Source organism: Lagopus muta, chromosome 1 (genome assembly GCF_023343835.1).
Source record: "Lagopus muta isolate bLagMut1 chromosome 1, bLagMut1 primary, whole genome shotgun sequence".
NCBI lineage: Eukaryota > Metazoa > Chordata > Aves > Galliformes > Phasianidae > Lagopus > Lagopus muta.
In genome coordinates this window covers 187189670-187217601 of record NC_064433.1, presented here as the reverse complement: position 1 = coordinate 187217601, position 27932 = coordinate 187189670, and the positions used below count along the sequence as shown (strand labels likewise).

Sequence of the window (27932 nt, the reverse complement as noted above, 5' to 3'; positions counted from 1 at the left end):
AACCAACCGCGAGAGAGCGCGCGAATTAACTGCAACCGGTAACCAATCGGAAGCCCGGATCGCTTAGCGCCCGCCCACCACGTGCGTGACCGTAACCCATCCCCTTCAGGGCTCCCCCCCTTAGAGTGCCCCGTGCCGGGGCTCAGGGGAGGCGCCTCCCCCCAGCCGCCGGCGAGCGGGCGGGCCGTCTATAAAGCCGCGGGCCGGTGGTTAGTTCCTGTTCAGCCTGGCGATGCTACAGATGCTGTGTCTGCGGCTCCTCCTGCTCCTCTTTTTTCTCGGGTCACTTGGCGCGCTCCTTGCTCCCCGCCGCCGCCGGGGGATCGCGCCGCTGCCCGCCCCGTACGTCACGCGGTACCTCACGCAGCAGGTAGGAGCCCGCCGGGCTGCGGGTCGTGAGGAGAGCCGGGCTGTGGGGAATCGTGATGGGACAGGCTGTGCTTGAGGGATTGCTGTTGTGGACATCTTTGTAGCCGTGTCCAAAGCTCCGTAGTACGTCCTGAGTTGTCACCTGTACCCTGATAGCGTTTCCGTGTTTGAATGGGTGGCTTTTGTTCGTTGCAAATGTGAAAGAGATTTCTGTTGTTACTCTGAGCTTTGTTTTGCTGTCAGCTGCGACGGTTCTCAGTTTGTTGTCAATATCTATAGCACGTGTACAATACAGAGGAATCCACGACTATTAGGTGACCAAGGGACCTTAAAGGCCGTCTTGTCCCAATCCTCTGCTGAGGGCTGTGTTGCCACCTGCTGGATCTGGCTGCTCAGAGCCCTATCCAACCTGGGGCTCTGCTTGAAACCTGCTTGTTTTTATGCCTTCTCCAAAGCAGTCAGCAGCTCCTTCTGACACGTCAGGGAATGTCTGCATCTTGATCTTCTACCTCATCTTGTATGGTGGTAATGGTTCTTATTAACTGGGATGCATGGTGAGAGGAAAGGATGCCTTGTAGTAGTGTCTGGCTTTGTCTGGGGGCAGGCTTGTAGCTTCTCTTTGAATCTCATGCCCTGGGTTAAGCAGGGAAGCTGTGGGTGATCAAACACAGAGTTGTGAGAATAAAACATTTTTTGTTAAATTTATAGGAGGTGACTTCATAATGGAGGCTTCTTCAGCCTGGAGATGTGAAGGCTTAGGAGAGACCTCATTGTGGCCTTACAGTACTTGAGAGGAGCTTATAAACAGAAGGATGAACAACTCTTTACATGGGTGAATAGTGGTAGGGCAAGGGGAATCAGTTTTAAAGTAGAAGAGAGGGTATTTAGACTAGATGTCAGGGGAGTTTTTTTTTTTCTTTTAGCAAGAGCTTGGTCAGGAACAGGCTGACGAGAGGAGCTGTGGATGCCCCATATCTGGGATGCTCAAGGCCAGGCTGGATGGGGCCCTGGGCAGCCTGAGCTGGTGCTTGATTTAATGGATGGCAACCCTGCCATCTGCTGCTGGAAGATTTGAACTAGATGATGTTGGAAGTCCCTTCCGAGCTATTCTGTGCTTTCAGGGAGAGCAGGTAAGAAAAACATAAAAATGAAATAATTTTAGTGACTAGGTCTTTGTTGTTAGTAGTGAGAGGTGGCCAGGGAGCTGTGTTAGTGGGGAATCTTGCACTGGGATTTCATTTGTCTGTAGTCTGTTTCTGGTGTGTGCATAGTCTTCTTCCAGGGGTCTGTCTGCATAGCCTATGGTATTTCGTGTTGAGAACTTCTCTATTGAATGCTTTTCTGATGTTCAGGTAGTGGTTTGGGTTCCTCTTTTAATAATTCTGAAACTCATTGCCCCATAGGATACCACAGATACCTTCTGCAGCCTGAGGTCTGTATTGGCCAGGATATCAATCTGGTAGTAGTGTTGTAACTTAAAGCATGACACATAACTGTAGCATGCTGGTCGTTACCTATTGCTGCTCTAATATTGATGGTAATCATTCCGTGCCACAACCTAAATTGCTCTTTGTCACAGTGCTGCTGCACTTCTGACCTCACCCCTATTCAGTTTGTGGTGTCACTTGGTTATTGTTGGGTGCCATGTAGCTGACAGCAAAATGACAGAGCTGCTGTGTGCCTGAGTTCTGTGGATTTAGGGGTAGATAAATTTTGAGAGATGGGAAGGGAAAATCCCAGTGACTTTGTTCTAAAGATGTTGGCAGATCTTGCTTCCTTCAGTCTTTTCCAGGTTTTCTTTCCTTACTGCAAACAGAATGATACTGTCTGCGAGTACCTGCTATGGGAAAGAGGGTTCCTGCTTAACCATAGGGTGGGACATAAAACTTCTATATTGGTAGCACAGCATGCAGGACCCATGCTGCATATAGGACAGGCAACAGCAGAAGGCTGCTGTCTGGAAATTCATAATTGCATTGTGGCTGTGTAATGGAATATAAACACTATGATTATGATAACTATGTTTATGATATCAACTAGGGCTGATGATACTTTGCTTGTTGATGTTTAATTGTTTACAGTGAAGTTGCTCAGGGCTTGAATCATCTGCCCCTGTTCCATGCTGCTGTTTCTTTTGTAGCTGAAGTTTATTCTTGTTGTTTTTCATGTTGATGAGTTTATTATCAATATATGCACTATAAAAACAACTCGACAGTACAGCAAAATCTGCTGTAATAAAAGAAATGCTTCTTACACATTTGTATTTAAAAAACACCAGTACTTGCACACAGGACAACTTTGTGAAGTATAGATAGTGGTTTTCTTGAACCTCATCACTTAAAACGTCACCCATTGAGCACTGTAAATCATTCATTAGTGTTGCACTCTGGAGAACAGAGTTTCAGAAGCTGAAAACTTCAATGTAGAATCACAGTCTAAGTGGAATTTCTTGGCATAGAGACCTTTAGCATTGCCTGAAGGTTTAGTGACAGCATATGCTGATGCCTGAATTAAGTCTGGCATTTGCCTGCTTTCCTAAACATGGGGAAGTAAAGGGTTCATAGTTAACTTGCATTGAAGTTCCTCCTGTTTGCTATGCCAAGTGTCTGGCATCCTTGACAACAGGGTTAAAGTCTAGAACTCAGAAGTCAAGCAGTGTCTGTCAGTGTGACTGGGATCTTAGCCTGTGTGTGCCCTGGTCTGTGTCCCTAATGATCTTAATTATTTTGGCTTGGGGGTGGGGGATGATGACACTTTTTCCTTGGTATGCAACTGATGCCTTTAAGGCCTCTACTTCTCCAATGTACAAGTGACACTACCTGGATAGAAAGACCCCTCGTGCTGCCACAAATAGGTACGCAGCCTTTGGATGAGGAACTGCCATCATCCACATCTTTAGTTAACAAACTGTATCTGTACTGGGGAAGCTGATCTCTTTTACAGTTCTGTTAGGCTAGTGTGGCTTCTATTGGTAAGACTAGCCTTATGCTTTAGTATTTTGCTCATGAACTGTGGTTGGTGTATTAAGTCAAGCCTTTTTTAAAATGAACTTAAATATGTAAAATGTATGGAGGTACGAGTAGAAGGCCAATCTGAATAGCCCTTTTGTAGGCAGCTGTAGCAGTGACCACAATGAAGAGTCACTGGAAAGACACTGAAGCATTTGAGAGCTGTCTCCTCCAAGTAGAGATAATCTCATGATGGGGAGGGCTTGGAGTCAGGCAGCTTTTCTAACTTTCAGGGAGCCTTTTCTTGCACCTCTGGATTCCTGTTTTCAATGCACCTACCAGCATTATAAAAAGTGAAGCCTAAAAATTTTTGATGCACTAAATGTGGTACTGAGTGGACAACAGCTTGAATTTAGTGAAATTTAAAGGTTTCTCTGTGATAAGCTGGCCTTTTTGAAAAGAGTGAATCATAGAATCACAGAGGTTGGAAAAGACATCCAAGATCATCCAGTCCAACCATCCACCTATCACCAATATTTCCTGGTTATGCAGGAGGCTGATCCCTGTCTTTCCACAGCCTCCCTTAAGGCAGTTGTAGAGAGGAACAGGGACTCCCCCGGTTCTCCTCTTCTCCAGACTAAATAATCCCAGTTCCCTCAGCTGATCCTTGTAAGATTTGTGCTCCAGACCCCTCACATCTGTGTTGCCCTTTTCTGGACACACTCCAGGGCCTCGATGTCTTGTAGTGACAGACCCAGAACTGAACACGGCACTGGAGGTGCACCTCATGAGAGCTGAGTACAGAGGGATGATCACCTCCCTGCTCCTGCTGGCAACACTCTGATACAAGCCAGGATGCCATTGGCCTTCATGGCCACCTGAGCATGCTGCTGACTCGTGTTCAGGTGAGTGTTGACCATCACCCCTGGTTCCATTTCTTTCACACAGTCTTACAGCCACTCTGCCCCAAACCTGTACCATTGCTTGGGGTTGTGGTGGCCAAAGTGCAGGACCTGGCACTTGGTCTTGTTGAGCTTCAGCCCAGCTACCCAGCCTGTCCAGATTCCTCTGTGTTGCCTGCCTACCCCCATGCAGATTGGCACTTCCTCCCAGCTTGGTGTCAACTGCAAACTTACTGAGGGTGCACTCAATGCCCTCATCCAAGTTCTCAGTGGAGGTACTAAACAGGACAGCCCCGTACTGGCTCCTGGAGAGCACTGCTCAGGACCGTTGGCCAGCTGGCTTTAACTCCATTCACCACCCAGGCCTCCATCCTCTTCTTTACCCAGCAAAGAGCCACAGGCTGCCAGCTTCTCCAGCAGAATAGTGTGGGGGACAGTGTCAATGGTGAAATCTAGATGGACTGTCAATAGGCTTTCCCTCATCCACCAAGCAGGTCATTCGATCACAGAAGGAGATCAGGTTGGTTAAGTAGGACTTACCTTTTGTGAACCCTTGCTGATAGGGCCTGTTCTCCTGGTTGTCCTGCACGTGGTGTGATCTCACTCAAGATGATGTGCTCCGTAACCTTCCCTGGCACTGAGGTCGCCTGTAGTTCTCCAGATCCTCCTTGCATCCCTTCTTGTAGATGCGAGCCTCTGGAACCTCTCCAGTTGATCAGGAATGCTGATTGCCAATGCAAAGGGCTTGGCAGTTACCTCCATCAGCTCCCCTGGCTGATCAAGTGGATTCCATCTGGCCCCATGGACTTGTGACAGCCCAGGTGGAGTAGTAGGTGTCTCTAACTGTTCCCATCTGAATTCTGGGGAGTTTATTCTGCAACCCATCCAAGACTTTCAGATCAGGGATAGAGTACCCTGAGGGTAATTGATCTGACCTAAATAGTTCAAAGTCTGCCCTCCAGAAGTCCAAGGCAGCAGTTCTGCTGTTCCCCTCCTGACTTAACCAAGAATTGAGAGTTCTGAGTGCATGTGATGCCTCTTCCATCAATTTAATAATTGATGACGGTGCAAGACGTAGTGTGGTGATGGCCTTTCTCCACAATCCCACGCTGTGTGCACATCACTTATTCTGTAAGCAGCTATGAATTGGCCTAAGAACCAATGTAGCATGTACATATAAACTGCTGTTCAGCAAGGTTCTGCGTCTGTTCCTCCTGTCAGATTATTTCAAGCTAAGACACATCTATTTTGTGGCCATTTCCAGAAGATTGGTTTTGGTTGCATTGAATCACTTCTAGATTTCATAGCTTAGTAAAGGCACGTAAAGGTCTGTGCTCACATTGTGTGTATGTAAAAGGAAGCTAGCTCTTCATGCTTCAGAAGTAATGCAGTTTGATCTCTTCTGGCTACACCAGGTTTCTTTAATGTCTATCTTGTGTTACAGGCTGAAGCTTTAAAGGATGGATAATAAAAGTATAGAATTATAGAATGGCCTTGGTTGAAAAAGAAAAGGGTTTCAACCCCCTGCTATGTGCAGGGTTGCCAACCACCAGACCAGGCTGCCCAGAGCCACATCCAGCCTGGCCTTGAATGCCTCCAGGCATGGGGCATCCACAGCCTCCTTGGGCAGCCTGTTCAGAGGAGACCTCATTGCACTCTACAGCTTCCTGAAGGGAGGCTGTGATGAGGAGGGGTTTGGCCTCTTCTCCCAGGCAACAAACAGGACCTGAGGAGATGGGGAAATGAGGAAAGTTGTATCAGAGGAGGTTTAGGTTAGATGTAAGGAAGAACTTTTTGTCTCAGAGAGTGGTCAGGCACTGGAATGGCTGCCCAGGGAGGTGGTGGAGTCGCCGTCCCTGGCAGTGTTCAAGAGGAGTCTGGATGAGGAGCTGTGAGATATGGTTCAGTAGCTTGTAGTACTAACAGGAATGGGAGGGTGGTTGGACTAGATGATCTTATAGGTCCCTTCCAACCTTGTGATTCTATGATTCTATGTTTTATAGAAGTGCCATTTCAGAAAAAGCCAGTGATTCCTGGAGTTGTTCTGCTCTTGACTGTGAGGGACAAATTTTCTTGAAGATACTGAAGCAGATTGAAATCAGCATTTTAATTCTGAGTAGCAGTTATTTGGCAGCCTTTTGTGACTCAGGTTGGTGTCTCAGAATAGTAACAAGCATTGGGAATGGTTAAAAAAAAAAAAAGTTTGGCATGTCTGACAAGACAACACTTTTAACTTCTGGTAAAGGAAAAAACACGAGATTTTTGTACATAATTTTAATTGGCACCAAGGGGCTGTGACAGCGTGCAGAACAGTGGTGCTGATGATTGTATTTTGAGGTGCAGTACTTGGCATGTATGTTTTACTCATCAAGCAGTACAGGAGTACTTGGCAGCTCTTACTCTGTGATTTCACAGTGTGATTTGAAACGGGAGCTGTAAGCTATAAAGCAGGCCTATAAGCAGAAACAATAGCAGTCATTCAATGCACAGGAAATCAGGGAAGTACTTGTTACAGCTTGTCAGTGAAGTTTTATTTTTATGCACTACTTATCTGAGGGTCACAATGCAGACATAATCTGCTCAAATTAGGCAGGAAACACTTAATTTCCTCACAACTTGCAGTCTCTTCAGTCAAGTGAGCAGTTTGTAGGAAGGGCTACAGAAAGCATTGCTTGCTCCCGTCTCTGAAAATAAGCATCTTTATCTCAAGCTTTAACCATTTAAAAGCTGTAGTGGATCTCTGAAGGATTTCCATCAGTCCTTTTTTTTTTAATAAAGAAGGTCTAAGGGACTAAAGAATAAAGAAATCTACGCGTGGCTGAAGTAGCAAGCAGTTCATAAACCAGGTATGCACGAGGTCTTAGCAGAGAGCAATCCTGCTAATGTGGTTGAAGCTTCCTTGTGTTACCATGCCAATCGCCCGAGCTGTTGCACTGGTTTGTTTCTTTAGGTCCTCAAAATCTGAAGAAACACCTACGTTTTCTTTTTTCTGTAAGTTCTGGAATATGTGGGCTTCGTATCTAAAGCAGCTGAACCTAGAAGGAAATCAATCAAAAAAGCAGGCTGAACTTAGTGATCATCTGTATGTCTTCCTGAAGGTTACTTTGTCCCCTAGGTGCAGGAAGTCAGAATTAAACATGGATGGAAGAATGGAAACAGCGTTTCTTTTCAGCACAGTTAGTAGAGGCTGTCCTCCTGGCTCTGTGATAGGGGGTTAATTTTCTTTAATTACTCAGTGCTGACCTCTGGGCTTGGTTCAGCCCTTCTGGGAAGGTGTTTGTGGAGTAAAGCCTAGGAAGAATCTCTGGACAAGGACTGTTCACTGAAAGGCCTGGATGTGTGGGATGCTGGTGCAGGAGCTGCTGTGTGATACCTGCTGTGGCTTCTGCCTTTCCCTGTTGTTAAGGACACACTTGGTGCATCTCCTTTCATTTCTGGTAAACTTATTCTGCTTCCAAGGGGAGTAAATCCTGCATTGTGAAGCAAGAGGAGGTCCTGACAACTTTCTGAAAGCATCCACAAAGGGACTGAATCTGCAAAAGAGGTAGTTGTAGGCGGTAGTTTCCGTGCAGCAATTTCCCTTTAAGACAACAGGAACAGAAAGTGATGGGTATTCAGCCCCCTGCCTTCCTTAGGGCTTGGACTGAGGCCAGACTGAACTAAAGGAAGTGGGTGAAAGCAGAACTAGCACTAGTAAACTTCTGATTTATGCCTCAAACCAGCAGCTGCCTGACTTCCTGAAAATGAGTTCTTCCACAAAGCTGTTAAAAACCACAGGCTGATCTGAAAATCAATGGCAAATGCCTGGCCACCTACAAATGTAGAGTTTTCAGTCCTTGAAGTCACACCAGGGTGAAATGAGGAGTTCCTGTAGCTCCTAAGCAGTGGCTTCTGTCCTACAAACTAATGGCAATTAGTATTTTGCAGAATTGGTAGTTATTAAACAAATGATCCACAGTGGCAAGTGTGAAGTCCCTAGCACTTGGTTGGTCTCAGATGGAGCTATGCAGAGCCTTTTAGTTCAGTGAATGGCAGCAGCTCGGGTTTTTTTCAGTGCTTTGTCTAACTAGGAGAAGAGCTGGATGGATAACGGTAGTTTTTCTGCTTATGTGCACTTCAACTGAGTTTTTCCATGGATTCCCTGAGTAGTGTGGGATTTGCTGTAGAAAAGAAAAGATGGTAGTGATTGAGCTGCAGCTGAGAGAGAAATAGCTGTGAAAATATGGGAAGTAAAACTGATGCAGCTTGAGTTGAACCTCTAAGAAAGCAGCAGGTTTTTAGCAGCTTTTTGCACAGGGACAGAGATCAACTGAGCAGAACTGGAACATAGGTTTTATAGTGATTAATCTGTGACATCTCGAAAGGATATGCACATTTTTCCTCCTAATGTTAATGATGTGATACAGTTGTAATAATGTAGGAGATTTGTAATTTGGTCTGGAAGGAGGATGGAAAAAGTTACAGGCCTCTGCCTGTGATGGATCTGAGAGACCTTTCACAAGAGTGCCTCTGCTGGCATTGTGCATTGTGGTGCACGTCAGCTTTGTGCTTTGGGTGATAGAGCACAGACCTGTTCATCTGTACTCCTTACTCCATACCCTGTCCTGCTGAAGAATTTGGGCAGGATAATAATGCCTTGACCAGAAGCATCGATGAAATAACTTTTGGTGAGTGGATTGCCTATTTGTTCTAAATTTATGTAGCTGATGAACTCGCAGCAACACAAACTCACTGCTGCTTTGAGCTGAGAGCAGGGTTGAGGAGAGTGGGCAGGAAAGCTGATTGCAGTGGTTTTCATCAGCTGCCTTGCCCACACGTTGCCTCTCTTCTGCTGCAGCTTCACTACCCTGGAGTCTGGGGCCAAAAATATGGGGAGGGTGTGAAACCTCTTGGGTTGTCCTACCAGCTGGATAGCATCCTGTGATTGCTGGAAGGTTCTGCAGCATTCATTTGAAGCCTGAATGATTTGTGAAGTTCTTCCTTTTTGGGAGGACCTGAGGTATCGGCTGTGGTAGGATGCTGCTAATAGTTTATGGAAGTAGGAATTCGTTTGTTTGTGATCCCAATAGTTGCTTTGATTCCTGAAATAAAAATAACTTTTCATCCATACCATGTTTGGAAACTGTTTATTTCTAACGAGGGCTGACCTGAGCAGCCTGGTGCTTTCCTACAGCACATCCTGTAGCTGTTTAATGTTCCTTGGTCTTTTTCATTTAAGTGCTTCGTCCAAACTGTGTGTCACTGGGCAGGGGTAGAGTTCCTGTCTGAGGCTTTCCTCATCACTGCTTTTTAATTACTAAAGTGATAAATGAGTGCCAAAACCAGACTTCCTTAGGCAGTTTCAGCCTCCCTGGAGCAGATGACATGGTTCCTGCAGGGCAAAAAGAGCTTCAGTAAGATACACAAAACATGATTGGAGTCAAAGGGCAGCGTGTTCACAAGGACAGAGTCACAATTGGGGAGATCCTTCCATTACAAGGATTTTGAACCTCCCAACTCAAATCTGGCCTCGCTGAGTAATGGAAAATTGCTGTTTTTCTACGTAAAATGGAAGTTGGAATCTATAGACAAGAAGTTTGTGTATTACATCTGCATGCTTTATTATTACATGTAACAGGTAAAATTAGATCTAATGACAAAAACCTAAATTGCTATAAAACTTCTGAATTATAGGGAATATGAAAGATTGCAGTGACATCAAGATTGTCACTGAATTCCAATTTGATTTATTTGTAGGACTTTGAAGTTAGTGGGTCAGTGTAGCCTGATGCAAGAGAATGCAGCATCAGTGTGCTCTTCCAGAGAGCTTCAGTTGATCAGGTATGTCAGGACTGGTGCTGATCTTCAATCTCTGGTGTCCCTTACACAAACAGCAGCCTAGTGAGCAAAGAATGGAGAACTCAGTTGGTGAGTGCTTTGTAGAACGTCTCTTTCTACACTTCTAAGATGGAAACATTAAAGCAAAGCTCATCTTTTTATTTTTGTTAAGTCACTTGGGGCAATCTGAGATCATGAATCTCATGACTGAGTGAGATGAAACTCAAGGGCTGTCTTACATAAGCATGTACAGTAAGAGGAAGTAAAGCAGTAAGAATGGCATTGGGGAGACAAATATGCTCACGTTTTATTTAGTTTTTATCTCTGTTTCTGTGTCCCCTTAAAGAGGTAGTTGGTGTGTGTATTTCTAGTGGTACTCTATTGCTGCAGTGGTTTTTAGGAGCTGGAATATTTAACTGCACATCACTGCACTTGCAACAAAACTTTGGGCCTGCTTAAATACAACTATACAGAGATGGCAGGGCAGTCTCTGCCTTCTTGAACTTCCAACTTAGATGGAGGAAGCAAAGAGGAAACAAAGCAAGTAGGGCCAGGGGTCCCCCAGCCTGCTGGGAGTGAAGCTGGGCATAGCAACACAGTGGTGAAATCCCAAGGAGGCTGATGCCTGCTGCTCACACAGGAGGATATCCTCAGCCTATCCTGCATCTTCCTGTCCTCAGGAAATAATTCAGACAGGATGAGCACTCAAAACAACTCCATCACCACTTAATCCTTAATCCTCTGGCTTTTCACCAGTAAAACAACTGACTCAGCTTCAGGTGGGACATCTAAATTTGGAGAAATAATGCTGTCACATAGAAAATTGAAATGAGGCATGTCAGGAAGGCTGTGCTTGAGCACTTGCCAGAGTTTCAAAAGTGTAAAACCATCAGGTGTAGATTTTCCACCACTGATGACCTTAAAATCTTTTTGTTAGATACTACATACTGTGTTAGATACATAGCTACTCTATGAGTTGTTATCTCTTTTTGGAAAAGCCTCAGCTCTTTTAGGGCCACAAAGATGATTGGAAGGCTGGAACACCTTTCCTATGATGGAAGGTTGGTGGAACTGAGGTTGTTAAGTCTGGAGAAGAGAAGGCTTCAGGGAGACCTTGTCATGGCCTTCTACTACTTGAAGGGAGCTTATAAGCAAAAGTTGGGGGAATAAGAGAATTGCAGAGATTGGAAGGGGCCTCAGGAGATCAAGTCCTACCCCCTGCCAAAGCAGTTCCCTATAATGGGTCATACAGGTAGGCATCCAGACAGGTCTTGAATATCTCCAGAGAAGAAGACTCCACAACAGTTCTGGGTGCTCTGTCACCCTTACTGTAAAAGAAGTTTGCATGTATGTATGAATCTTCCTATGTTCAAGTTTTAGGCCATTGCTCCTTGTCTTGTCACTACACACTACCAAGAAGAACATGGCCTGATCCACTTCATCCACTTACCTTCCACCTCCCTTCAGATATTTATAAACATTAGTCTGATCTCCCCTCAGCCATCTTTTCCCCAGACTGAGCAGACCCAGATTACTCAGCCTTCCCTCATGTGAGAGATGCTCCAAGCCCTTTGATGGACTCCTTCTAGGAGATCCCTGTCTTTCTTGAGCTGGGGAGCCATGAACTAGACACACTATTCTAAATGTGGCTTCACTGGGGCAGAGTAGAGAGGAAGGATGACCTCCCTCGATCTGCTGGCCGCACTTCTACATGGTATGTTAGCAATAAGACAAGGGGGAATGGCTTTAAAATGAAAGGGGGGAGACTTATGTTATGTGTCAGGAACAAATAATTTACTTGGGGCAGTGAGGCCCTGGCACAGTTACCTGAGAAGCTGTGGATGCTCCGTCCCTGGAGGTGCTCAAGGTCAGGTTGGATGGGTCCTGGGCAGATTGAGCTGGTGGGGGGCACCCAGCCCACAGCAGGGGGTTGGAACTGGATGTTGATTGTGTTCCCTTCCAACCCAAGCCACACTGATTTTGCTCTCTGTAATTATTAATGACCTTAAGGTGCTGCTGAGAAGGAAGTGGGTTTTAGCCCATGTGTCCTGTTTTGCTGTTACACTTCACTCAGTACCACAGGCTCTGAGTATATTAAGCAAACATCTGTGCAATAACTGATGAACATCTGTTGTGCCTTTTTTCTTCTTTCCTGGAGGAAATGTGTGTAGCAGGGTGTCTTGTTTTGGGAAGTCCATTTAAAATAAAACAAAAAAACCCCACCTATTTAGAAAGAAGTCCTCTTTGAGAGGTCCACATAAGCACAGGACATGTGCACATCCAAGGTAAGGTCAGAGAACTGTGCCACATCCTTCATGCAGATGGCAGAGAGGTGGAACAAGCCGGAGATGGCTCTTCATCCTGAGCAGATGAGATGTGCTGGAGGAAGTTTTGTTGAGCTGAAAGATCAAAGCTGCTGGCTCAAGCCTTCTGAGACAGAATGGCCCACGTGGCTGTGAGCCTGCCTGTGTTTTTAATGAACCTCAGTGAGAGCAGTTCTCAGCAGCTGTGGCCAGACTTTACTCAGGAGGCAGCTGGCTCCAGGTTGCAGCCATGTCACAGTGTGTTGTGTTTATACATGTATCTTCCCCAAATGTTTTGCAAGTCTTTCAGGCCAAAGAAATTCTTCTTTTGGGAAGAAATAGGGTGATTTCTTTTTTTATTTAAACTAGATTCCTGAAGACTTTCCTATGTGGAAATGAAATTCTCTTCTTGCTCTCTTTGCCTCTTACTTGTTGCTCCCCAAAGTATTCTCCTGCATACTGCAGGTGACAGAAGCTTGCCTTACATTTATTTGTGACTTCTTGCTTCCAGTACAGTACTCCTCCTTTTTCTACTTGAATCCTTTTATCAGAATCTGGTTCTGTGGCAGAGATGGTGATGCAACAGATCAGCAAAGAGATCCATTAATCCAAAATTAAAAAGAAGGCAACAGTTGAAGAGTCTCATGATTTCTGGAGCGAGGATTATTGCACAGCTTTTTGCTGTCACAAAAATTAAAAGTAACCCTCATATGTGGTAATATACCTTAACCAGTGTTATTGTTAACCAGCTAGGGTATTGTCCTGGGGGGAAAAGGAAAACAAAACAGCTGAATACACTTTTCCTTGTATGTTCTATTCTGTCTAATCGAGCTTGAATGGCTTACTCATTTTGCATAGGAGTGGGAAAGAAATTTTCTGGTTCAACTTTTTAATAAAATCTGACTTAGTTTAGGTGTTAGCCTGTGTGTCGTGTACTCTTTGCGTGGAGTTTGATGTGTTTGTATTTGACACAGGATGGGGAAAGAAACTCACTCAGGGCTGCCTGCTCTGATTCAGCAATGCAGTGGTGCGCTGTGGCTACACAACAGCTCCACCTGCTGTTTTTTCTCGTGTGTTTCTGTCTGGCTTTTTCACTAGGCTGCCTCCACTGAAGATTTTTATTCATAATCTTGCAGGTCAGGAGAACTGAATATGTTTTGTGTAGCATCATAGTTTGTACTCTGGCTTCAGGCAGAGAGGATGGAGAATCAAACTTTAAGGCAAGGCGTTCAGTTTGAGGTGATCCCATAAAAAGCAGATAGGACATGTAAGCCTATTTTCCTGATGTGGTTTTTAACTGTCTAGAATCATAGAATGGTTTGGGTTGGAAGGGGCCTTTAAGATCATGTAGTTCCAACCCCCTGCTATAGGCAGGGACACCTCCCTCTAGACCAGGGTGCTCACAGCCCCATCCAGCCTGGCTGTGAATGCATCCACAGCCTCACTGGGTAACCTGTTCCAGTGTCTCACCACCCTCACAATGAAGAATTTCTTCCTCCATCTACTTGTGCTTTGTTGGAGTTTATTGAACTTTGTTAACTTGTTAGATCAGCTTTATTTAATCTCCCTTTAATTGCTCCAGGGTTTTAGGATCAAAGACTTTTGTGTACTGATCTCGTGTGTCCGATCTACAAATCACTCTTGATTATGGCTGATATAGAAAATGAACTTAAATTTAACAGTAACTGTGCAAACAAAAAAGGAGCAGGTGAGTTGTTGGTGTAAAATAAGCTCAGCATATGTTGTTGGTATTGGAATTCAGTGAATAAACCCTAAGGGTGTGCATGATAACATGCATGTACTTATACACATAGGGAGCAAACTGTAAAACACACAGGAAAAAAATGTAAATAATTTAGCTGTATTTCAGTCTGGCAGCAGCCATGAAGTTGGCTTATTTAGGATGAGGAGCCTGTCCTTTGTGCCAAGGCAATGCACGGGTCAGGCAGTGGACTGTATCCGCTGTCCTCTTGCTTCAGGCTCACCAAAGTTCTCCCTGAACTTTGAAAGTGGGGGAAAATACATCTTGCAGCAACGTGTAACATAAATTCCTGCACTCTCTATCCCAAACTGTACCTAAACATGTGGTGCAGAGAGATTGGATCCTGCAGATCTGGAGCTGGGCTGCTTTTCCCGAGCTGTTGAGAGAAATGAGCCTTTGGATTTGTGTATGTCTTGCTTTTTAACACTAACTTGAGGGTGTTCTCCAAATGAAATGTAGTTCTGAGAGCATCTGAGGTTTGACAGTTGTCGATACAAAGGCAGATGGCTGAGCAGAGGTGCTCAAGCCAGCAGATGTCAGGCTGCTACCGCAAGCAGCAGTATGAAAGGGAAGAAATGATGCGTTCTGCTGATGTAAGTCAAATCATAGTTAGAGATCATCTTCAGCTGATGACCAAAAGTGGTGCTGATCTGGGAATACGTGGAAATTAGACAGCATAGCTCTCCTGTTTAGTAAAAACGTGGGTAGGTATCTTTCTTCCGGAATAACATCCTGCCCGTGCAGGAGCTAACTATAAAAGCAATTTTAATGAATGTTTGGTGAAGGGGAATAGTGCATACAAAGCAATATGAGGGAAGGCTGAAAAACTGACGCGCAAGGTTGGAAGTGAATGTCTAATAAGCCAAACCCCACAGCTTCATTGCCTCAAGTTGTGAGTAGGGCAACTTAAAGTATTTCTAGGGCAGTGGCAAGAAGAAGAACTGGGGAGGCTGTGTGAATTACTGAAAACTACAAGGAGAGGAGGAGAAGCACTTGATAAAACTACTGGAAAAGTCCTCTCAATAGAGAGAATCAGTATTTTTCTAAGAATAAAAAGTAAACATATTCTAACAGTGAATATATTCTAAGGTAAGTTAACATTTTCTATTCTAATTCTGTTTGAATTTTGATGTTATGCCAAAAGAGTGAAGGAAGCCTTAAATAACAAGGTAAATCAGGAATTTTTCTAAGACTTTATGCACTGTCAGGCAGTGACCAATTTTCACTTAACAAAACTGAAATTAGACTTTACTGGTTGGGTGTGATACTGTTAATAGAGCATGTGGCTTTTATTTCTGAAGGTAAGTTTCTCCTTGACTGCGTAGACCTCTAACTTTCGTTGGCTTCCTTGCAAGGCAGAGGAATGTTGATACATTAGGAATCTGAGAATATAAATTAGTGTCTTTTATCCTTGTGAAACTCTTTCTTCTCTTTATTTTTCTTCTGCAATGTGACTGTCAGCACTTGTGCTGCGGATCCACGATCAATTTTCTCTTTCTGAAATTGGTGTTCTCCACTGTTTTGACAGATTGATCACTTTGGATTTGATCAAAATCTTACGTTCCAGCAGCGATATCTGATAGCAGATCAGCACTGGGAGAAAGACAATGGGCCAATACTGTTTTATACAGGCAATGAAGGAGACATCACGTGGTTCTGCAACAACACAGTACGTACAAATTAGATCCCTGATTTTTAAATTACAGTCCTTCTTTCCAGCAGTGACCTACTGAAAAATAAGGACAAGCAAGATGGCATCGGCGTCATTTGAAGAGAACTTACAATTGTGGTTATGAGAGTTTCAGGAGAAAAAGTAAGCTGAAAAATATAGGAAAGATTTTAGGGGATTTGAGGTCCTGTTTGAAGTCCACAGAAATCAAAGGGAAGAACTTGCCTTAACTTCCTTGAGTTGTGAAGAAAACTTGAGGAAACGCTCTGTGGTGCCTGAAGCTAAGGATGAAAGAGCGTGGAGCAAACTGCACCAATCTCACTGATTAGAATGCTTCTGAGTAAAAGGAGCTGGTTTGATTGCTTTATTTTATTTTCCTCTAAGAAAACTAAGGAAAATATCAAGTGAAATGAAGCTGCCTAGGAATTAAGAACAGATGCTTGTTCCCTTACAAAATCCTTGGAAGTTATTACTTCCCTGACATGCAAATAATAGAATCACTACAATTGGAAAAGTCCTCTAAGACCATCCAGTACAAATGTCCACCTATCACCTGTATTTCCCCACTAAGCCATGTCCCTCAGTACAATGTCTGAATGTTTCTTGCACGCCTCTAGGGTCGGTGATTCCATCACCTTCCTTTTACACAAAAGGGAGTGTAGGCATTTTTCTGCTTCTTCACTATAAAATCCACTGGTGCAACAGGAGTTGGCATGTGCAGGTCTGAAGTAACCAAGGACTGCTTATGCACTTTGTTCTGGCAGCTGGTGGTCTGTCTGCCCCTCTGCATAACTGGTGGATGGTAAAATGTTGCTGTCACCAAGTAATGACAACTGGTTGTGATTACTTATCACTTGCCAATAAGTGTGTTTCAATTATCTATATTACTGCTCATTGCCAAAGAATTTTTTTCTGTACTGTAGTCCTAATTCAAACACGTGCTGTTTTGCTTTTTGATTTCTTGGGAATTGATGTTGTGCTGTGTAGGAGCTGTGGCAGGATTGCCTTGAGCACACTTACAAAATAAAGATGCTGTAAAACATCAAGCAGTGTGCGTTTATATTTATCTGGGCAGTTGTCTACCTTCTGCATTTTGCCACTTCTGTGTTACTTTAAAACCAAATTGCAGTCTGTCTTTCTGGTTGTATTTTGATAGCAATATCTTACTCATCAAAGACCACATTCAAATAGACTGGAAGTAGGGACTTCTAAGCAAGGTCACTCAATCACTTTCAATGTCTGTTTTTTCTCCAACCAGGGTTTTATGTGGGATGTGGCTGAAGAACTTAATGCCATGTTAGTATTTGCTGAACATAGATATTATGGAGAATCCTTGCCCTTTGGAAACGAATCTTTCAGTGTAAGTGTTGTCTTTGCTTTCTTCTTTGGAGGTGTTCTATAAAAACAAAAATCTGCTTACTGTAATTCTTGTTGGTGCAACAACTTCTTGCCTGAGTAAGATACGCTAGAAAAAAACAACTATCCTATTTTTGTAACTACTGATTACGTATTTTAAGAAAATCTAGGATTTTCTAGCAAAGGACACCTGCAATAATTTAGTTTGTCAGGCACAATTTTATAACTTGATGTGCATAGAATCATAGAATGTTTGTGGCCGCTCAGTAGTTTTACATAGGTTGTTCAGAATGTAATCCCTCTTACTTGTTTCTGTAGAATCATAGAATCACTCAGGTTGGAAAAGACCTTAAAAATCATTATGTCCAACCACAACCTAACCATACGACTTTAATTCTAACAACCCTCCGCTAAATCATGTCCCTGACCGCATCCAAACGGTTTTTAAACACATCCAGGCATGGTGACTCAACCACCTCCCTGGGGAGCCTATTCCAGTGCTTGACAACCCTTTCTGTAAAGAAATTTTTCCTGATATCCAGCCTAAACTTTCCCTGGTGCAACTTGAGGCCATTTCCCCTTGTCCTGTCACCAGTGAGAAGAGACCAACCCTGCTCTTGCTGTAAGCAGCTTTCAGATATTGGAAGAGAGCAGTAAGGGCTTCCCTCAGCCTCCTTTTCCCCAGACTAAACAGCCCCAGTTCCTTCAATCTCTCCTTGTAGGGCACATTCTCCAAGCCCTTCACAAGCCTTGTTGCCCTTCTTTGGACCTGCTCCAGCACCTCCATGTCCTTTCTGTACTGCGGTGCCAAAACTGAACACAGTACTCAAGGTGGGGCCTCACCAGTACCAAGTACAGGGCAGGATGACTTCCCTGGTTCTGCTCACCACACCATTCCTGATACAAGCCAGGATGCCATTGGCCTTCTTGGCCACCTGGGCACACTGCTGGCTCATATTCAGCTGACTGTCCATCAGTACACCACCGTCCCTTTCCATCAAGCAGCTTTCCAGCCACTCCTCCTCAAGCCTGTAGGATTGCCTGGGGTTGTTGTGAGCACAGTGCAGGACCCGACACTTGTCCCTGTTGAAACTCATACAGTTAACCTTGGTCCGTCAATGCAGTCTATCCAGATCCCTCTGTAGTGCCCTTCTCCCCTCTGGCAGGTCAACACTTAATCCCAACTCTCTCCCAAGTGTCTGCAAACTTACTGAGGGTTCACTCAATCCCCTCATCAAGGTCATTAATAAAGATGTTAAATAGAAGCAGCTCCAGTACTGAGCCCTGGGGAACATTGCTTGTGACCAGATGCCAACTGGATTTAACTCCACTGACCACAACTCCAGCCAGTGTTTCACCCAGAGAAGTAGTCTGGGGAAAAGAGACTGCTGCCAGATATTGCTGTATAAAATGCTCCTGTGTTCTTTGTCTCAGGATTCCAAGCATCTGAATTATCTGACCTCAGAACAAGCTCTGGCAGATTTTGCAGTGCTAATTGAGTACTTAAAGAAGACCATTGCAGGAGCCCGACACAGTCCTGTCATAGCCATTGGAGGCTCTTATGGGGGAATGCTGGCAGCCTGGTTTCGGATGAAATACCCCCATGTGGTAGTTGGGTGAGTTTACTGCTCTGCTCTGTGTTTGAGCAGGACATCTGTTACCTCTATATCATAACCGTTACAGTACTGGGAGAATTACTGTAATTCAAGCTGGCTTCAGTGTTGGAAGGACAAATTAAATCGCTTAGAATTTAGGAAAAAGTATTGTCTGCCTCAAAAGTTATTGTAGGTCAGTGGGTACTGGATAACCTACATTTCAGAGATGTCTTATTGGGGATTTTTTTTTTTTTTTTTTTTAACTCAAAAAAGAAATAATTTGTAACATTGACTTTATATCTCCTGGTGGCTTGAGACAGGTTTTTAATCTCTTCAGTGCCTTGTTTCCACTGTAGGATACAAGAATAGTAATTCTGTTCCTGTTGCATGCTAGGGAGTAGTTCTGAGCAAAGGCTGTCTTCAGTTGAGTTTGCAAATGCCTAGCGAGAGAATTAGTTGCTAGATGACACTTAGCTTACTTTACTATTTGTCAGAATTTCCACTTGATATATTTACTGGTGTCTTTGCACTAGCTTCCAAGGCTAGTTTCAGCAGCCTTTGCGTGTAGACTTACAGAAGAATTTTGCAGCAGTATGAGTTAGTTCATCCAGGGGTGAGTGTCTGAGTTGAATTATAAATGCTGCTTAAATAGTGGCTGTGGCAGAAGTATTGCCCAGAGGGCAGATAATCACATAGCAGGGATTCAGGATACATGCGTTTCTCCAAGCAGTTTTGGTTTTGTATTCATTTGCAGAGCACTGGCAGCCTCTGCCCCAATCTGGCAGTTTGGTGACTTGGTTCCCTGTGGTGCTTACTTTACCATAGTGACTAATGATTTCAAGAAGAGTGGAACTGGCTGCTCAGAAAGCATCCGGAATTCCTGGAGCGCCATTAACCACCTTTCCTCAACAGGTAAGACTTTACCACTAGCCTTCAAATGGCTGTAATGTTCAGGATTATGTTATGACTTCATAGTATTAATGTCTTTGCATCGTGCCTTTAACCTGGAGATGTACAGGTGCTGGTGGTCAGTTTTCTCTATATTAAGCTATATTCTTGGATGTGTTCAGCACTGTTTTTGTAAGTGACTGTTTTGTTGAAGCGTGTGCTTTATTCACAAGTGGCAGAATTTGGAATCCAGAGCCAAACATCCAAGATCAGATGAGCTGACAGTCTTTTCTCTTAAAAATGAATAAATAAAACCTGGTAGGATGAGTTAGCCAATTCACATTAGGAAAGCTGAACTGGAGAAATTCTAGACCAGATAAAATAAAGAAAGCAAAGACAAGAAGAATTCTGAGATCCATTTCATACGTTGTAATTTGAGCTAGCTGGATTGAAGTTTTTCATTTGTTGGTAGGTAACTGCCTTCTATCAAAAAAAAAGAAGCCAAATAACCTGATCTTTGCTTCTTGGGTAATGCTGCCTGAACTGTGGCAGATCCATAAGCTGTAGTATTGAGGTTGCATTTCCCACTGATTTAGCAATGTTGAGTAAGTCTTAATCTGCTCTTGTATCCCACATGTTTGTATGTGGGGCAATTTCACCAGGTCAGTTACACTAAGTGAACTATTTAGTAGCAGCACAACTGACCTATGTGATAACGGCACAAACATTTTAACTGTAATTTTTTTCTTTTTCTACTAAAGATGCAGGTTTACAGTGGCTTTCCAGGACATTTCACTTGTGCAGCCCATTGAAGAATCTTCAGGATGCTGCTATGTTGAAAAGTTGGCTGAGTGAAACATGGATAGACTTGGCTATGGTGGACTATCCCTATAAAGCTGACTTCTTACAGCCTCTACCAGCTTGGCCTATAAGGGTAATTGAGAACTGATGCCTTGGAGGAGTGATTAAAGCCTGGGCTTTTGAAGTCATTTCCACTTGGTTCCACTCTCCTCTCTTGGTTTGACTGACTGCCACAGGTTGCATCAAGAGCCAAGGATTTTTTTTAATCAGGAATTGTAAAGTTTCAGATTCTTTGTGATAGCATAGACTGCACAAACAGGGTGTATAATACAAAGATTCTAATAGTATTTTGAATGTACTTTGAAAAGAAAATTATATCCCATCAGGTATTGTGTATTTCTTGCAGATTTAGACTCCTATCTCTCCTCTTCATTGCAGGAAGTTTGCAAGTTCTTAAAGGACCCCAGTCTCTCTGACAAATTGTTGCTGCAGAATGTTTTCCAGGCAATAAACATCTACTACAATTATACAGGAGAAGCCTCCTGCTTTGATATGTCTGAGACTGCAACAAAGAATCTGGGCCAGTTGGGGTGGTACTATCAGGTGTGTGTTCTGTCCTCTTAAAATTGCAACTTGTTAAGTTTTTGGGGGGCTAGAGGAGATGGGAATTCATGTTACTGTTAAGATATTGGACCGGATACAAATTGAGGAGGTTGTGTAAGCACCAGTAAAGACCCTTCTTGTTTGTATATTGCTTTAAAAGAACCTCATTCTTCAAAAGCAGGGAAAATAAAAGGGATTACAGCAACGTTTCACAGGCAGTGTCATCAGTGATTCATGTTTGGAGAACATCTGAAAACAAAAGCCCAAGCTATATCTCTTTTTCTGTCTGGCTTGTCAGGAAATGTTTTTGCATGAAAGATGAGGCTTTTACTTGGCACGTATTGTGATAGCTTGATGGTAATCTCTAAACTCTGTGTGAGCCTCTGTATTTACATACTGCACAAATGGCTCCTGGACAGTTTCTCATTAACATCTTGTTGCTCTGCTCTCTCTCAGGTCTGCACAGAGATGGTGATGCCCATGTGCACAGATGGTGTCCATGACATGTTTGAGCCTCAGAAATGGGACTTTGAGGCACTTTCAGATGAATGTTTCAAGCTGTGGGGAGTGAGACCTCGCCCCTCTTGGATTCTTTCTATGTATGGAGGGAAAAACATCAGTTCACACAGCAACATCATCTTCAGGTGAGCCTTATTTGAATTGTCTTCTGGTAGTGATCTGTCTGCAGCATTCCAGCTGAATAAATCCGATTCTGTCCAATGTAAATTTCTTCCCCTTGGATTCCTTCTTATCAAATGGTCAAAGTCCAGGTTTCTCATGCTGGTAAATCTGTCTTGCTTTTAAGAAGCCAGAGCACTGTCTCTTCCACGTAAAAGGGAAGTCTGAACAAGTTCTAGCTGTAACATAGGATCTTGATCACTAGAACTGTTGCTCTTGGTGATAGCCTTGTGGACTGCTAGTGTGACATTCCTCTTTAATCTTGATTTCAAAAAAAAAAAAAAAAAAAGCATATTAGGGAGCTTTCATTTCCAGTTGCTGCTGTCTTTTAATGGTACATAGGCAAGTTTCAACAAAATCATGCAAGGTCTGAAAGTAAAAAGCTGTTCCTGTTGTGGTAAGGCATACAAGTAATATAACAGCAGTGTCTAACACAACTTAGTACGTGAACAAAATGTAAAAATGTTTCAGTATAGTACAAAAATTGTGCATGCTTCTTGCTGTTCAGTCTTTTTTTTTTTTTTTTTTTAATTCCTAAGGTTAAACCCTGCTCAGCTTTCAATAAAGGAAAGGTTTCTCTAACTGTACTTCTGCTGTGAAGGGATTCTAGTTGTGGACAGCTTAACACTTGGCTGTTCATTAGGGTCTTATGTGGTAGAGAGACATTTAATAAACCCAGCTGAAACCTGTGCCCTCAGGAGCTGTGATTCTGTACTCACTGCCAACAGCAGGCATCTCCTGGTTTACATTTTGTAAGGCCTTTTCAGGGAAAAAAGAAAACCCAACACTTAAAAGTTGGAATTAATGTCTTGGACTTAGTAAATAGTTGTCTATTTTAAAGTAAAAGTTGTCTTAAATTGGGATTCAGCTGTTAAATTCAGTCTGTTTGGCTCCAGAAGCCTGTTGATTTCCTTTCATTTGTCCTTTGCTGTTTCTGTCCCAGCAGGATACGTGCTCCAAAGTGAGAAATTTCACCCTGTTTGGAAAGCTTTTAAATTTAGAGGAAAAAAAAAAAAATAAAATAAAAAGTTGCTCTAACTTAATTCTTGTTATGTTACTGATTTCCAGTGTTTCACAGACCTGTAGAGTAGAAACTGGCTTTGTAAGTGATAAACGAGCAAACAAATCTAAACAAGTGTTTCAGAATTTATGCCTACTGAAGGAGATTGAAATGAGAAAAGCTTAAAAGCAACCAAATGCTGTGCACACAAAGCTTTGTGTGTCAAGCTGGGTTGCCTCTCTGCAAACAAACAGGTTGTCAACAGTGTACATTTTATATAAGAGCTCTTTATTCTCAAACACCAGAGCATTTTACAAAAAATATCCCTGTGTCTGCTGGGGGATGTGGCTCCCTGTGGGTTTAGAAGCACTGCATTAGTGTTGAGGAACTTGCACAACAGTTTTGCCCAGGAAGGGAAGAATGCTGCATCTGAACAGAACCAGCACGGGGTGGATTCACCCAGCCGTGCTGGGGTTTGGCTGATGTGCTCGCTGTTCTTGCTGTTCTTGCTGTTCCTCCCCTTGTAAGCTGCACATCACTCTGCAGATCCACTTTATATTGTACCACTCAGGCACCTTCTAAGAGTTACTTAATTAAGCTGGGTGCATCATACCTGGACGTTTCAGCTTCTGAGCTGAGGTACCCATCTGTCCAGGTCTGTATGGGAGGGGGAGGCTAACTGTGAAGGTTCTATCTTGAGAGATACTGGAGAAATCTGCAGAAGAAGGCATCACTGGAAGGGGAAAAAAAAAAAAAAAATAAAGGAATGAAAAAATGAAAGGCAAAGCAATGCCAGGCTGAAGAGAAAGGTGAGAAGTTCAAAAAACAGATGGGCAACTGTGAGGATGTACATATTAAAAAGCATGCACAAACAGTTTCTGAGATTATGCAAAAGTCTCGATCTGGGTGTGGCTCAAGGACTGAAGAGGCTCTGAAGATGTGGTAGGGAAGGAAACTTCTTGTGGGATAGGCGGGACCCTATCTATGCTGTCAGGAAGTATGGTGAATTAAAATCAGGGCTAGTGCTGATATTGTACATTGAGATTGCTTGCTCTGAAGCCCTACTTGCCTGACCACTGCAGGAAGGGAATTGCTGACTTATTTTACTTCTGCTTGCACCTGCAAACTTCTGTTCTGTGAGTTGGGCAACGATTATTCATGTGCGTGCTTACCTTTAGCATAGGAATGATCCGTTTCTGTTGGTACTCAGCTATCTTCTGTAAATTGTGAGCCTTGGGATGACTTAATGGTGAGCCCTCTGTCTCCCCTCTCCTGGCCAGCTCTCACTTCTCAAACTGCGTCAGTGCCTCTGCTGCTGTCGTTTGGCAGGAGCTGCAGAGGATGCAGCCAGCAGCTCCCAGAAAAGCCAGGGATTGTTGTTTCCTCGTGGCATGCTTAGTTTCCATGTGACTGGGAGCAAAAGATCCAAGTCCACGTACGTCTTGAGTCTCTCAGCAACTCATCCCCCTGTTGCCAAGGTGCTCTGCTGATTCAGATGACCTTTTAAATCAAATGCTTTTTGCTTATTGGGCAGCTTTGTGTGCTTTTTCTCTTCCAGATGTAAAACATTTCTTTCACTTGCAATCATAGTTAAAAACACTGACAATTAAGAGCTGTGGAAATTGAGGACATTTGTTTTTTCTTTTTTTTCCTCTCCAGTGGAGAAACAAATGAAATCATAGATTCCATCACATTTTTTACTGTTATTTCTGCACTTTTTCACTTGTTATTGTCTGTGATTTCTGGTGTTGCCATGTGTTTTTTCTTTTTCTAGCATGCATCTGTGGCCCAACGTGTCCTCATTTCTTAGATATTTCTAGAAACTTTCACTGAAATACAGAAGCCAACATCTAATGTTTCTTTTTGTGGGTGGATCCAGTGTGTTAACTGAGGAACCAATCTAAAGTCACATAGTTTCATAAGCATATAGAAATTGCTTTCTTTATGAATTGAAATGGACCACTTCTGGGAAGAACAGTGCAGTAAAGGAAAATAACCCAGTAATCCCTACAACCTCTGAAGTCCAAAGCTAGGAATAAAAGATGCAAAACTTACTTCATTTCCACCGTTGGCTTGTTCTGTGGACAGGACATGATTTGGAATCGGATTTGCAGCACAAGGAATGCGTTCATTGACTTGGAGAGGAAATTATATTAAATTCTTCCTGTCACAAAGGAAGAGTTGGAGGCAGGTTCAGGGGGACGTGAACTTTTCATGGCAAAGCCTCTGAGATGAATCTGTTGCCATCTCTCTGTGGCCCTACATGTTATTATAAGGACCAGCAAATAGTTTATGATTACACTCTAGCCTTGTCTAAGCTACTAATAGCTGTATAACTGTTGGGAAGGCACCTCTGATGAGAGGTGGGCATGGAGGCAAGCATGAGGTCTATTTCTATCATACATCTGCCAACTGGTTGAAAGTCCTCATGGAGATGTTGATATGAAGTGCAGCCTCGCTGCGGTGCCCTAATGAAGCATTAATTCCTTACAGCAATGGTGGCCTGGATCCATGGTCTGCAGGTGGAGTGACCCAGAACATCACAGACTCCCTCGTGGCAATTGTGATCCCAGATGGAGCTCATCACCTGGACCTGCGTAGCCGCAACCCTTGTGATCCCAAATCTGTGCAACAAGCTCGGGCTTTGGAAGTCCACTACATGAAGCAGTGGATTGCAAAGGCCAAGCACCAGCACTGAAGTGGTACTGTAACAACTGTGGCCGTTATACCTCTGCTGGCTTTGCTGGGATCAGGGCCAGGCCTCGTTGTGCACGCTCTCAGTGTTCCCCTCCTGCTTCCTTATCTGTGTTGCAGCGCTCAGTGTTGCTCATGCCTACAAGAGAAGTAGGCAGCACACAGATAACCTTCAGTCAAAGTGTGTGGATTGAGCTGCTGCTCTGTGTTGCTTTCTCCTTTGGCTTTTCTCCAATGCTGTACCTTACAGTAGAGTTTCTGTTCTAGGCTTGATGCCTTCCTTGCTGCGCTAGATGGCTGTCCTTACTGCTGGTGTATACAATGGATTAAAGAACAGTGCTGTTCATGTTGATGCCAAACTCCCCCTGTGTTCAGTGGGATTGAATTTTGGACATCTCAGCCCTCAGCTGGTGTAAATTGTCATGATAAGGGCACAGAGAATGAGGGAACAGAAATTTTATCTTACTGCAACTGGAGAGGGAGGGAAGGCATGGGCAGAAGTGGGCTGTGAAGTTTGTAAGGAAAATAAACAGCCCCTACCCTTTGCAACTGATGCTGGGAAAGAAATCTTTATTTTTTTTAAACTAGCTTTCTGGAAGTTTATTAACATAGCTCCCTTAAGTGGCTTTTCCATTCTGTTCTACACGGGTCAGGGCTGGACCCGGACTCTTGCTCATAACTGGCTGAGAATGCAGTCTGCATCAGTGTTTTCATTTCTTCCTTCGCTATCTATCCTATTCCTGAAATGCCACTGTGACGATGGTTGCCAAAGAAAACTGTGGGTGTGTTTTGTGTGTGTGTATATATGTGTATCTCCCACACACACTTAGCTTTTTTCAAATCAGGATGCTTTCAAAGCCATTCTCTTGAAGAGCAAGTGTGACACTTGTGCTGGGTAGATCTTACGAAGTGACAAATAATTGGGGCTGTGCCTTGTGTGGGTTCCTCCCTCCCCCCATTCTGTGTATTGTTCAAATTCTGCATGATCTGTTTGCTGATGGCTCTTCAATAAAAGCCTTTAAAAAAATTGTTTGCGGGACGAACTATTCAAAACACAGAATGCAGCTCCCCTCTTGGAGCGGGCTAAAGCATGGTGCTGAGCTCAACGAGCCAGGTGCACTGGGCTTTCTGTAAGGCTTCCAAACCAGACAAACTGCCCTGATTCATGAGACAGCATATTTGACGTTAATAAATGGCTGGGGCAGTCCCCTCATTTTCCAGCTTTGGCTTCATTCACACTGAAGCCCTTCTTCAGAAAGGCTTCTTTGCAGTTTAAAAGACAACTGCATTTCAGGAAGACTCAGGCAAGGCTTGTTGTCCTCAGGCTCTTAAAATTCCAACTTTGTTGAAAAGTTTTCTCAGCTTGGCTGATATGTCTGATAGTTCAGGATTTTCCTAAGACACCAAGTGCTTTTCTGTTAGCAGTCTCCTCTGGCCCTCAGGGAACAAAGTGAACACAATGTTGAATTTTAATCTTTTAGTACATACCTGTGCATCTTTCCATTAGAGTTCCTGACATTTTCTCACCTTACTCTAACATATTAAATCTCAGCATAAACACTGTGTTTAAATCCAAATGTTTCATGCTCTGTTTTGAGCAAAGTACTTAGAGACTGTAGAATTACATTAACTGTTTTGAAGAAATCATATTTAAAACAAAAAAATCTTTCAGTTTTATTCATCCTTTTTCTGAACCTTGCTGTCTGCCAGGCTTCAGCAGTGAGATTCTGTGACTCCAGTGCACCGTGGATCAGCATTTTGCAGCTTTGACCAGCTTATGATTTAGGTGACTTTCTTTCTGTTATCAGTTGTTCTTTTTTTTTTTTTTTTTTTTTTTCCTTCAAGAAGCTGAAACCTTGAATATGAATATCTTAAGCATTGAGACCTTGTCTTAAATTTTATGTACACATTAATGTATGCTGGTGAGGAACTGCCTGTGTAACTACCTCTTCTAAATGTTAGTTCTGATTGCTCATGTAGGTGAGAACAAAATGGGCCTTGGGGAATTGCTGACTTCTTTTTCCAGGCATGTAATGATGGGCCATACTTCACCTCATGCTTGTTGGTATACTTCATCTCAAGCCCTTGGTGTGTGGCATGAATGTTCTGAATTTAAAATGTATGTTTGCTACTAACTGAGGAAAACATTAAAAAGAAAAAAAGAAATGAATGATGAATCCTACTGGTGCAACTGCAGTTTGTATCAAAAAGACATTAAAAATATCCAGTGTGAGTTTCTGGAAGCGAGTTTTATTTTGTAAGGAAAATTTGTGCTTGACTGGGATGGAGTGGAAGGAAAACTGGTGAAAGTGATGATCAAGTTGTGCACACAGCACAGCTCCAGATGTTGGGAGCATCTCTGCACTCATTTGGTTGTGTTTGCATTTTGGAGTTTTTGCTGCCTGGTGAGGAGCAGATCTGTCCACTGGTTGTTCCTCTAGGTGGCCATTTTGAATACAGTCCTGCTAGTTGTACTGAGGATAAACCATGTAGTTTTGGAAGCTTGTTTCAATCCCAAGTATTTCTTATGTAGCAGAAATGAAAATG

General features: G+C 43.4%; 1 protein-coding gene and 1 long non-coding RNA gene across 4 annotated transcripts; one reads left to right on the top strand and one right to left on the bottom strand.

The window, feature by feature from the left end:
- The first annotated feature begins 122 nt into the window (after positions 1–122).
- On the top strand, positions 123–27618 carry LOC125691166 (prolylcarboxypeptidase). Of its 2 annotated transcripts, none has more exons than XM_048940195.1 (9): positions 123–370; positions 15630–15770; positions 17029–17130; positions 18561–18742; positions 19476–19633; positions 20371–20543; positions 20849–21013; positions 21470–21657; positions 24466–25068. In XM_048940195.1, the coding sequence occupies exons 1-9, from the start codon at positions 233–235 to the stop codon at positions 24509–24511; spliced, it is 1293 nt and encodes a 430-aa protein (XP_048796152.1). In that variant the 5' UTR covers positions 123–232; the 3' UTR covers positions 24512–25068. The 2 variants fall into 2 exon arrangements, with proteins under 2 accessions (XP_048796152.1, XP_048796143.1); XM_048940186.1 differs by lacking the exon at positions 24466–25068 and adding an exon at positions 25185–27618 and having other exon boundaries at positions 124–370.
- LOC125691267 (uncharacterized) lies at positions 21666–24445 on the bottom strand. Of its 2 annotated transcripts, XR_007376068.1 has the most exons (3): positions 23864–24445; positions 23305–23424; positions 21666–21952 (listed from the first exon to the last, which is right to left on the bottom strand). It is a non-coding gene; the product is annotated as an uncharacterized LOC125691267 (long non-coding RNA). The 2 variants fall into 2 exon arrangements; XR_007376067.1 differs by lacking the exon at positions 21666–21952 and having other exon boundaries at positions 22186–23424.
- Positions 27619–27932: the final 314 nt, after the last annotated feature.